Genomic DNA, 12,528 nt, shown 5'->3' on the forward strand with positions numbered 1-12,528 from the left:
AAGACCAAAAGAACTGCGGATGCTGTAAATCAGGAACAAAAACAAAGTTGTTGGAAAAGCTCAGCACGTCTGGCAGCATCTGTGGAAGAGAAAACAGAGTTGACGCTTCAGGTCCGGTGACCCTTCCTCACAACTGATGGTGGCTGGGAAAACATCAGTTTAAATGCAGAAAATAGGGAGGTGCGTGGTGTAGGGGGTAAACGACAGGATAGAGCCCAAAAGAGAGAGAAAGACAACTGGACAGACAAAGGAGTTGCTAATGATCAGGTTGGGAGGGTAAATAGTTGTTAATGGGACTGTTAGTGACTAACAACAGGAGGTAGGTAATGGCAGGTTATGTGGTAACAAGGCCTGGTGTATGGGGTGGGGGGGCTGGGACATGGGGGGGTTTAGGCCCTAAAATTACTGAACTCAATATTGAGTCCAGAGGGTTGTAGGGTCCCCAAGCAGAAAATGAGGTGTTGTTCCTCCAGCTTGCGTTAGGCTTCACTGGAACACTGTAGCAAGCCAGGGAGCAAGGTGGTGCATTGAAGTGGCAGGCAACAGGTAGTTCAGGGACTTTTTTGACAGCAGAACGTAGATGTCCTGCGAAGCGGTTGCCAAGTCTACACTTTTTTTCCCCAGTGTAGAGGAAACCACATTATGAGCAGTGAATGCAGTAGACTAGATTCTTGGAAGTGCAGGTGAAGTGTTGCTTCACCTGGAAGGTATGTTTGGGTCCTTGGATACTGGGGAGTGAGGAGGTAAATGCGCAGGTGTTGCATCTTCACAGGGAAAGGTGCTGTAGGGCTGTGGGGAGGTGTTGGGGGTGAAGGAAGTATTGACCAGGGTGTCCCGGAGGGAGCAGTCCCTGTGGAAGGCGGATGCTGGTGGGATGATAGGTGAGGATAAGGTGAATCCTATCGCTGTTGCGGGAGGGAAGAGAAGGGGCGAGGGCAGAAGTGCGGGAGATGGGTCGGACCCAATTGAGGGCCTTCTTGATTATTGATAGCACAGGAATAAAATAAAACGCTCACTGCTTCACAGTGCAAAAGGAAACTGTACATCAGAAGCAAAAACATTTTATCCCACAAATTTTTGAAGTACTCAAGAAGTTCTGTTTACCTCAATTCCTCCAAGGCTGCCGGAGAATGGCCGATCTACAAGCCGTGGTTTATAGGTGAGCACGGTGGTTGCCTTCAGAATGACTGCATTTGTATCATGGCATGACATATCTTCCACCACAACAAATTCAGTGCCTGTGAAAGGGATGGGAGTTGTTTATTACAGACAACGTGTACTGCAATGAAAGATTAAAAACAACAATAATCTCTGAACTCCTGTTTGAAAACGTAATCCTTTTGGATAGAAAGTACATGAATAGATTTTTTAATGAGTTTGTTCAAACATTTGCTCTGAGTACATGGGCAATACAAGCAAGTTAGTATTTGCTGCTCATCCCTGGTTGCATGAAAGCGGAATTAAAGAACTTGAAAGAACAACTGTGTTCTATAACTCATGACTGAAGTTGCCTTTCTGGAATACAGAAATGGTCAGCAGTACCCACCTGACTCCAAAGGATTATGCTTCAGTTGTGACTGGTACATCTTGATGGAATAAAATTATATATTGGCCAATGCACATCGTTAGTATCAGGCAAGTGAGCATCTTCCATATGTAAGCCAAAATAGTGAACGCTAGGAATACCAGCAAACCACATTCTCCTCTTGATGTGACACACTTCTTGAAAAACACCATCAAATGGATATCAGGAGCTAAACCTATCGGTAACCTAACCATTCTTACACCATCTAAGGTACTCCTGCCAAACTGCAATGCCCCAATCGCTATTCAAATAAGATCAATTAATTTAGAACAGGCGAAATTCAAATTGATTGCCTTCAAGTGCGAAGTTTGGAAACAACCTCGGGTAGCCACATATAACAGGGAGGAGCAATGAATCAGTGTCAAAGGCATGAATTTGTAATGAAGACCAAACATGGCGGCTTTAGTTTTCCCAGTGTTTGGCTGAAGAAAATCCACGATCTAAGACTGAATGCCAGAAATATACTGATGCAGCTCTTATCCACTTCGGTATTGAGAGGTGTTTCTTTTTAAAAAATATAAAGTTACTGTTTATGTCAAAAAGAGCTACACTTGTAAAACAGATCTGGAAATGAATAAATTAAAAACAAATTGAAACAAAAGTCAAGTTTACTATGTAAAAGTGGCATTGGCATGAAAGTGATTTTTACCAGTTACGTTGATTTTCACTTCCAAATACTTCTCGTTTGGTATTGGCACAGAAGATCGCTTTGTGATGACTCCATACTTTACTGTTTTGGGAACCAAGACTTCACCACCAACTTTGCGGTCACGAGCTGGTGAGGCACTTTCTGGTTTCTTTGGGCTGTTGGAGGTTTGCAAGAAATCCCGCACAAGCATCAACCAATCAAATATAACAAAGACTCGCAGATTGTTCAGAACCACAGTGAAGCACGAAGCATCTCTGGTTGACCTGGGAAATCAAAAATGCTTTTCAGTATTTCTAAACGAGGTTGAAACAGAGTTAAAGTTTTCAGAGTTTGTTTTTGATTTGTTCATGGGATGTGGATATTGCTGATTAGGTCTATTTATTGACCATTCCAAATTACCCATGTGGTTAAAAGTCAACCATATCACTGTGGGTCTACAATCCAGACCAGGTAAGGATGGCAGATTTCCTTCCTTAAAGGATATGAGTAAACCAAACATTTTTCTTTATGACAATTGACAGTGGTTACTTGGTCACCATCAGACTGGTTTCTAAATTCCAGATTTTTCGTGAATTCAAATTTCACCATCTGCCGTGGTGGGACTTGAACTCCTCCCCTAACATTAGCCTGCAGGTCTGGATGACTTATCCAGTCATATTACCATAATGCTACTCCTTCCTGTACTAACCAATGCCATATTGAAACATTCTGGTTAATTATTGAAAAAAATGAAAAATCATGGAAAAGTCACTGTTAATGAACAGATAATTCCCCCTCTAACAGCACAGATAAAGTTAGAACCTTATATTACAAAGAACAGGCTGCAGAACTATGTCTTATTAACTACACGGATTGCTATATTCAATGCTCAAGGAGAATCAGTGGAACTGTTTAATGACAATGGCATGCATGAGAGATTCAGCAGCACAGAAGATGAGCTATGGTGGAGACAGATAATATTGTCATGAGAGAGGTAGGTGATCTCTTTCATAGAAAGTACACTGCTTTGTAAGGTCAGCTTGCTAAGGGATAAAATGCAAAGTTTGGAAACAGTCTAGTGTAGCCACACATATCGGCTGGGGAGGAGCAATGAACCAGTGTCAAAGGCATGAATTTTGTAATGAAGACCAAACATGGTGGCTTTAGTCTCCCCTTGGCTGAAAGAAATCATTGTATATCTAAGACTGAATGCCAAAGAGGAGACAATGAGGGGCTAAGTGAAAAGGTGTAGACGGAGAGCTGCATATTGCCAGCATAGGAATCACTGGTTGGCAGGGAACATTTTTTTCCCCTCTTAGTTGGAGAGTCAGTGAGCAAATTTCAGAAAGATAAAGTTTGGTACATCAATAAACATATTTCAGAAAACTTCTAAAGCAATAAACTGATCATTTTTGTTAATTAACTTACATAAATTATTGAAAATATAAAACTGCAGAGCTAATAAATATGAACTTTTTCCTTTCAATTAAGATGCACAGCGAGGGAGAGAATGACGAGACCCCAATCCTGATTATTAAGGAAGCAGCTGAGACCAGGTTGGGTCAAGGAATTACATTTAATTAACACTGACTAAATATTTACTTCTGCTGGCTTGAACAAAGCACTGGGGTTATGATATTCACACGATATCTGTTTCTTACAATTACATGAGGTCTGTTTCTCTGACCCTCTCCACCTACGTACATATCCTCATGCTTTAAATTTTGCATCACATGTTGACAGGGTGGTTAAAAGGGCATTTGGCACGCTTGCTTTCGTTGCTCGGTCCTTTGGCATAGGAGTTGGGGAGTCATGTTGAGGGTGTACAGGACATTGGTGAGGCCTCTGCTGGAATACTGTGTCCAGTTCCGGTCACCCAGTTCTCGGAAAGACATCAATAAGCTGGAGAGGGTTCAGAAGATATTTACCAGGATGTTGTCAGGCATAGAAAGTTTGAGTTATAAAGGAAGGTTGAATAGGCTGGGACTTCTGTTCCCTGGAGCATAGGAGATTGAGTGGTGACATGATAGAAGTTTATAAAGTAATGACAGGTATCGACAGAGTTAATGGTAGTTGGCTTTTCCCTAGGATGGTGGATTTCACAACCAGGGGGCACATTTTTAAAGTGAGAATAGAGAGACTTAAAAAAGGCACGAGGGGATAGGGGAGAGACGATATATAAATATGTGAATTGCTGATAAGACTCACACTTTCACTGCAGCAGTTGGAGTGGATAGGTGACAGAAAGCATAAGATGCGAGAAGTTCAGTAACTGATGAGATATCGCTATCCTTAGGGAAAGGTTTAGTTAAATGTATGCATTAATACTTTCTAGAATATCTACACATTATCTTGAATTACTCTTCTTTTGCTCCTTTTATTCCTGACCAAGTATGCTTCCAGGCAATTATCCTGTTACCCAGAACACAAGTGAAGCTTGTATCAGTAAGGCTATGCTCATATGATCATTTTACTTGTTTGCAAGGTGCAATGTGTCACTATCATATTTTAGCCATAAGTTTGATGGAGAAATAATAAACCTTACCAGCCACCTATACAATGATTTAAGGTCTAAATTCTGTCAGTTCTGGGATTACTCAGTTTCTATGGCACTGGTGATCCCATTTCCTTTCGCTGCTACGCTCCCATTTTCTTTTTTGCTCTCTCTTGAAGATATCAAATTTTGTAAGGATACAGTTCAATAACTACCAACAGTCCTGCTAGTAACTTGACTAACTTCACTCTCCTTCATATGAGAGTCTGAACAATAAGCCTAGGTAGGCTATTCAACCATTGGACACATCACAAATGAGCCAGTAATATCCTAAGACATGGAAGACTTTTCATCAACAACCATTGCTAACTAAAGCCAGTATTTGGTATCTGCCTATAACATGTTGCAGCTGTTACTCAGTTCCAAACCTGTAATGCAGCTCCATCTGCAGTGAGGCTTGATTGCTACTACTCTTTGATGCATCCAATATGCATCGAAATACATTTGGTTTGGTGTCAGGGTTCACTGTCTGTCCAGTGCTTCGGGTATCGTATGCCATCATTGAGTGAGAGACCAGATTTACGGACTTAGTCGTGTTTGAAAAGCTCTCATAAAGCAGCTTTGACTTTTTGAAATCAAACCTGGAGAAGAAATAGTTAATTTAATACAGAAACAGAAATTATTTTGGAACACATCCTCCAGAGGTTCACAAACAGAACATAGCTATTTATTAAACATATTACATTGTGAGAATTTCCTATTAACAAAAGTTTCCTTGCTGTTACTGATCATCGTTTCCATTTTAAATTCCCATGTGCATACTTGGAATGGAAACTGCGCATAAACTTGTGATTTAATTGCATCCACCAACCATGGTAGTGCAAAAGGATTTTAGTTTCCTTTCCTTCTGCCTGCTCTTCAGTCAGTTAGCTGTATTCTTATCTAGATTCTTAATTCTTGTTAATTTCTTAATAATTCACTCTTAGTTCCATTTATTAACCCCTCATTCCATTCACACATTACTCCTCCTCTATTCATTACTATCAAATCCTTCCTTTGCACACTGGGGTACTAAGACAGAGGTTTTTATTATACTATAGAAAATTTCAAGCACTTGCTTTGCAAAAATATGTATAATTAACACAGAGAAAAATATAAAGTTAATTAAAAAATGCAGAAAGTCTGGGCAATTTTAAATTAGAAACTGAATTATGTTTGCAAGCTTTAGCCCAATTATCATCTGCCCTCTCACCTTTATTTTAAACCCAAAGGTTACACTTTGCATTATTCAATTCAGGGCAGCACCAGTAAAGATCACATCTGGTTATAACTTTTATGCAATGTAGGATGGTATTTTAAGTGACAAGGATCTAATTATTTAGAAACTGCAAACACACTGTAAACTCAAATGCTGACTGCAAGATGGCTCATTGTCAAGTTTCTTATGTCCCTAATGCTGGTTTTTGAACCTTGGCATTTCCCTCTGACTGGGAATGGGAGGTGGGAGGATAGTTCTGTACCTCTTTAACAGCTGTAAAGGGCTGCAAGCTCTGGGCATTTTCAGATACAAGAGCCTAAATCCACAATACAAATGGGTCACAATTCAGTACAAAACAAAAAAAAACACCTGACAATACTATGCAACACTATAGAATGGCATCTGTGGGAAAGGGAATCTGGAGCAGCGCTAAGTTGGGATTAAACTGATGTGCCAAGGCAAAACTCTTAAATAAATTCAGTCAGATGGCTGCACTCTTGACTAAGACTGCCAAATTCACAATTACTGAAGTCAGGCTTCGACCCCAGCTCTTGCCTTCCCTACTATCCACTGCTTTCAAAACATTTTCTTGATCACTGAGATGGAGGTTTATATTAGAATTTCTCAATAATACCAGCCAGATATTCAGGGATGCCAAGTGAAATAAAGATCTTTCCTCCGGGGCTTTGGAGGTGAGGCAGGAGGAGGCATGGATAGAAAGTAAAAACAAATTCATGGATTATTGTGCTGAGATTTTCTTACGCATCTTTTAAACGCTGCCTACAGGGAAGCCAAAGACCTTGGAGGCAGTTCTACAAATCATTAAGGCTATGGTGTATTACAAGAAAAAAAAGCAGAGGAGGAGAGATGTATACATGAGGAATTAGCCAACATACCTTGCCAGTGAATTGGTGTTCATATTCTTGCCCTTCGATTCCAGGAGCTCCAAACTAACATTCATCATATCAATTAGAAAGGACATATTTGTGTATACTTCTCCACTAAGAACTGTCTGAGAGAAGCAGAAGAAAAAAGACATCAAACACCTGAACAGAAAATAGTCAAAAAATATATGCATCAGTAACATTTCCAAGCAAAGTGACAAGTTTATTAACTTAGGCTGATAAGTAACCTTAATGCTAAAAAGTACCAGACTATTATCATCTGAAATAAGAAAAAAATGTCATCTTTCCCAATAACATTCAATAGCATTATCACTGTAGAATCCCTCAATGTCAGACTAGGTTACCATGGACCAGAAACTGAACTGGAGCATCCAAAAAAAGTTGCAGCTACAAGAACAGATCAGAAGCTGGGAATTCTGTTGCAAAGGACTCACCTCCTTACGTCTCAAGCCTGTCCACAATCTACAAAGCATGTCAAGAAGCATCTCCAGGTAAAAGTCTTCACTTACTTGGATGGATGCAGTTTCAACAACACTAAAGCAGCTCAACACCATCCAGGACAAAGCAGCCCCCTTTACGGGCACACATCTACTACATGCAATATTTACTCCATTTATCATCAGCATCTCAAACATTTTCCCCGCTGTGACCTCATTTTGGTGGTCAGAAATTGCTGTGAACCCAGAGCTGATTGTGCAGGGATCCCTGACTTGGGTCTATACTGCATTTCGATTCCTACACTGTTGCTGGGTCAAAAACTTGGAACTCCCCACCAAATAGCACTGTAGGTGTACCTACCCCACATGAACTGCAGTGGCTCAATTCTGTAGTTTACAACTACGTTCTCAAGAGTAATCAGGGATAGATACAAATGCTGGCCATCCCATAAAAATATTTTGAAAAACATTTATGTTGCAATAGGCCATAACTTGCTGTGGTGAGTGCATAATGGTGTTTGTCACTCGTTAGATTTGCCCTTGCATATTTTTGAGATGCCGGTGTAGAACTTGGGTGGACAAGTCAGAAATCACACAAGTCCAGGTTATTGTCTAACAGGTGGTTTATTTGAAAACACAAGCTTTCGGAGCCTCACTCCTCCTTCGGGTGTTAGTGAGAGAGGTAGTATTGGACACAGAATTTAAGTAAAAGATCAAAGGGTCACAACCAATGGAGAGCATGTATTCAACAAACCTAATAGGCTGTTAAATCGTTTGTCAGTTAGAAGGTTTTAATTGATTAATGTATATGTAAATCCCTAAATTTCTTCCAAGTCACTGTCCTGAGAAAACTAAAGATTTTCATCAGTGTAGAGATGAGGTGACATTTTAGGACAGAATGTATGTTGGGCGTGAGACCTTGTTTCAAATCTGTTCGTGTTTTGGTTTGGAGACAGACTGGTTTTATTTCTAAAGGAGGAATTTATAAAACGCCACATTGACTGACTGTCTATAAATTGTGTGCTTTTTGAACAAAATAGACTATCTGCAAATACAAATTCACCCCATAGAGTCGTGTGTGTGCGCGTGCGCACATGAGGGAAGGGAAGGGAGTGCCACTGAGAGGGGTGGGGGGGAGAATTTAAAGAGAGCAAGCATGCACGCGTGGCTGGAAGAAATATTAAATTAAGAGAGAAAAAGCAATAGGAAGTTGAAAAGTAAAACTTTTTATATTTTAAAATCTGTCAACAAGAAAAACCTGAAGGAATGAGACTCTAATCTGTAACTGTTCACTTTTAGAGCCAGAGAGGTTGACTGTCAGCAACTTATACTAATCACATTGCTGAACAGACAGGAATGATTCATGGTTTGTGGAAAAGTTAGTTCATACCTACTGTACACATGCAAAAACATCATGTAATTTTCAACCAATTTCAATCGTGAATTGTTATTTTTGTGAGGTTACTAGAGCAGAAATGCAATTTGAATGGTAACTTTTGGATAGCATGAATCTGCAACTCACCAGAAATTGTTCACTCTTGTGCATTAATAATTTGCAAGTACCTTTTGACAGCAAATTATGGCTCATCATGTTGTGAAATTACCCTGTTCCCTTGGCTGTCAGGTAACGCACTGAGAAGGAATTGTTTAAATTGCAAAAAAATAGGTATCAGTCTTTTACAGGTGGGAACTGGCATGGACTTCACACTAAGTTTCCTGCTTCTACTTCAGCTCTGCCACAGAATGATGAATGGCCTGAGGGGGTGATTTAAAGGATGATGAGAAGGATGAATCACAATATTAATAAATTAGAATGACAGAAGATGGTTAAGTGAGTTAAACATCAGCCTTCAAACTCTGGAGCCTGGGTTTAAATCCTGATCACAGTAGTGGAATAAAAGCTCCCTGTGTCTGCAAGAATCTTGTGAAAAATAAGTTTGATCATAATTGGCAATCTCACTCAGTGAAGCCACCATACAGGTGGGGAGGGGAATGGAAATATATCAAACTAATTACAACGAGGGATTTCTTTCAGAAATGGAGCAGAGAGAGGTAACTTTGCTCTACATCTACCCAGGGACGTGGGAGCATTTCATTCAGATATTAGTTGTTCAATATGGGAAAATGTACTCCTTTTCTCCAGAGATCCCTCAGAAATCTGCAGCAATTCAAGAAGATAGCTCACCATTACCTTAAGGACCATTAGAAAACAGCAATAAATGAATGATGTCCTGGCAAGCGATATCACATTCAATGAATAAATTTTTAAAAATCCACAAATGTTATGAAATGTTTGCCCTTCAACAGTTTAGCATTCTTTGCATTTTCAGTATCCTTCGAGGTCGTCATCATCATTATTAGTGATGAAAGTGAGAACGAATGCAGAGGTTCATTTCATTTAATGCAAAGTGTTACGGAGAAGGGAAGGTTAAATGGAAGAAAATCCCTGCTATCACTTTTTAAGTAACAAGTAACGATTTATTTATTTAGCCATAACCATAAACAAAATATCGGAATTACTAACAAACCTTAACTACTAACTATTCCCTAACTGGATTAAATTCCACTGGTATGCTATTCCAATAAACACAGGTTCCAGTTATGCAAATGCCCAAGTCATAAGAAAATAAATTAAAATTTAGTATCTCAAAGTCTACACAGTCCTTTCTGTTCTCAACTCAAAGGCCTTTCTTCCGCTGATTCTGTGGGGACTCTTAGCTAGAAGTGCTGTGGTATCTTTTATAGATAGATGGTGCTTTCTTAGAGAGCTTAGCAATTTCCTTGGAGAGCTGGATGCTTATCTCTCAGATGGCGGTTCATTCTCACTCCAATTTTCAAAACCCTCCCCTTATGTACCCTGGATGGCGTATCAATTTTCTTACAATAGCCTTGGTCCAAGGGTATCAAAACCATCAGATTTAAATTCAATTGGCTTTCAATCACTCAGTACTTGGTTTAAATAAACTGGCTGATTCCAGCTAGTTGCCAAAACATTAAAACAAGCCTCAGGTTTCCAATCACACAGCCAGTTGATACATGTTTCAATTTCAGAACTGGTTGTACGTCTTCGGCTACATACAGATGCAATTTTTTCCTCTGTATAAATCTCTAAGCTTAGAAAAGCACTTTACCGCTTAAAAGGAACTACACACTTCTCCCTTGTCATTTCTTCGTTATAAACAAATTCTAGCTTCCTGCCCTCTAATTCATGATTGCTTTACACAACTTCATAACAAAAGCAATTATCCAGAAACCGGTATGGCTTTTCAGAACATGCTTGCTAATGGCTGATGTTGAACTATAAATGGATATTTTAGTATCAAATTTATGCATAAGGCTGCTACTCCCCATAATTAGGCAAGTATTGCCAGGGCTACTCAACAGTAGATACAATTGAGACAAACTGTACCAAAAATAGAAATCTCAGCAAATTACTTAGAAACCGAAAACGCTGGCAGCTTACTTTCCAATTAAACACTCATTTAATTTCTGACAGTTTTCAATACATCCAATATCTACCAAATGTCTCTGTACGACTACTTTTCAAATATACACTATAATTAAATAGGGGAGGACAGATGAGCAAGGAGAAAGAAAACCAGGTTGCAAGACAGCCAAATAAAAAAAACTTACAAGTACAGCAACATTTAAGATGAAAGGTCTCAGCATCAAATTTTAATCGTACATACTTTACATAATTTACTCCTAGAACCAGTGTAACATTATTTTTCTTCACCAGTTGCTCAATGTTGTATCCACAACAACTGGCAAAGAAAAATGTTATTGTGACAACAATGCAATGGTATTCTCAAAAGAAAAGTCACCAATGTATATCTTGCCAGAAAAAAAAGTTCATCTTGCCCATTCTGCTCAATTAATACTCTAAACATTTCTATGCTCTGCTATGTTTATACTTACATGTATGCTGGGGTCTTGCAGGTCAAATGGCCTCATAAACTCTTCAATGGGTTCCCCAAGATTGTTCTGAATTAATCCACGAATCAACTTGTATTTATTAAGATCCAGAGAACAGTGTACTGACGACAGACTACCATGGATAGCCACATCAGGGACAGCATGGCTTATCTCCCTAAATCAATATATGTAGTCAGGGGCCAATATAGTACAGACAAAGAGAAATATTTCTTACTGTTTGTTTCTACAATTGCTAGATTTAACCAAAAATAAAATGGAATGTGAAATAGAATCATTAGCGGTATGCAATTTTCTCTTCAATTTTCTTCTCTTTGGTCTTCATAATTTGCTTTGATGAAAAAGCAACTTTCCTGATGAAATAAGCTGAAAGCACTTCTCCCTGATGTTTGAATGCAGAAAATGAAACTAAGTATTTTGGACTTAATTTTGATCTATACAAAACTCACCCAGTGCAGTTAAATTGAGGGTCATTGTGTTCTCTATAGATAATAAGAACTGTGGATGCTCTAAATCAGGAACAAAATCAGAACTCAGTTCTGAGGAAGAGACACCGGGCCCAAAACGTTAACTGACATTTTCCTTCACAGATGCTGCAGACCTGCTGAGCTTTTCCAGCAACTTCTGTTTTTGTTAGGTTATTTCTTAGCTCCTGCCATCCACCTCATTTTTGGTCTGCAATTCTCTCTTCTTCATGAAATGTGCTAAATCAAGCACAGGTGCAACAGACCTCCAACACCCCATGTGTGACTCTGAGCTTCTGTTAACTATGTATTCCCTACCATTTGAACTATATGGATCACTTCACAAAATAACTGATTCAGTCACCAAACTATGCCTTTAGCAGGCTGCTTAGAAATGTTTCACTCTTATTATTTGCACAATTACCGTACAAACATTCCTATTCCTAAAACATTCAATATAAAAAAGGTTTCACTGAAGTGTTAGCACGAACTTTTCAATACTGAGCAATTTAAACTGTGGAAAAGTTGCATATTTTGTCTTTCCAAACCTGACCTGTGTCTGAAAGATAGTTTGTTTTAATAATGCATACTCATTACTAAATATTGGTGGCTGTAAGATTGTTCATAGCACCAGTACAATCTGAGTTCAGAGAGACAGCTGGAAGTGATGTCTGTCATTCAGCTGGTCTGGGTTATTCTTTCAGATAATTATGAGACCTTAGGGCTTTTCTGACTGGATCCAAGACTACAATATATTAAAACTATGAAACAGTGATTGTACAGATCAGCAAGAAAAAGTAATAGGGCAAGCTGCAATATGTATG

The 12,528-nt window shown here is 39.1% G+C and overlaps 1 protein-coding gene across 6 annotated transcripts in view; it reads right to left on the bottom strand.

Moving 5' to 3' along the window:
* The window catches only part of vps13d (vacuolar protein sorting 13 homolog D), a 276,898-nt gene that overhangs the window by 168,068 nt on the left and 96,302 nt on the right, over window positions 1-12,528 (bottom strand). For all 6 annotated transcript variants that reach the window (XM_048561113.2, XM_059638090.1, XM_048561115.2 and 3 more), the window contains exons 27-31: window positions 11,226-11,397; window positions 6,862-6,977; window positions 5,136-5,348; window positions 2,235-2,497; window positions 1,105-1,238 (exon numbers count right to left, since the gene is read on the bottom strand). In XM_048561113.2, the coding sequence (XP_048417070.2) occupies window positions 1,105-1,238; window positions 2,235-2,497; window positions 5,136-5,348; window positions 6,862-6,977; window positions 11,226-11,397 (898 nt within the window). The remainder of the gene's footprint in view (window positions 1-1,104; window positions 1,239-2,234; window positions 2,498-5,135; window positions 5,349-6,861; window positions 6,978-11,225; window positions 11,398-12,528) is intronic.

This window comes from Stegostoma tigrinum, chromosome 28, assembly GCF_030684315.1.
Source record: "Stegostoma tigrinum isolate sSteTig4 chromosome 28, sSteTig4.hap1, whole genome shotgun sequence".
NCBI lineage: Eukaryota > Metazoa > Chordata > Chondrichthyes > Orectolobiformes > Stegostomatidae > Stegostoma > Stegostoma tigrinum.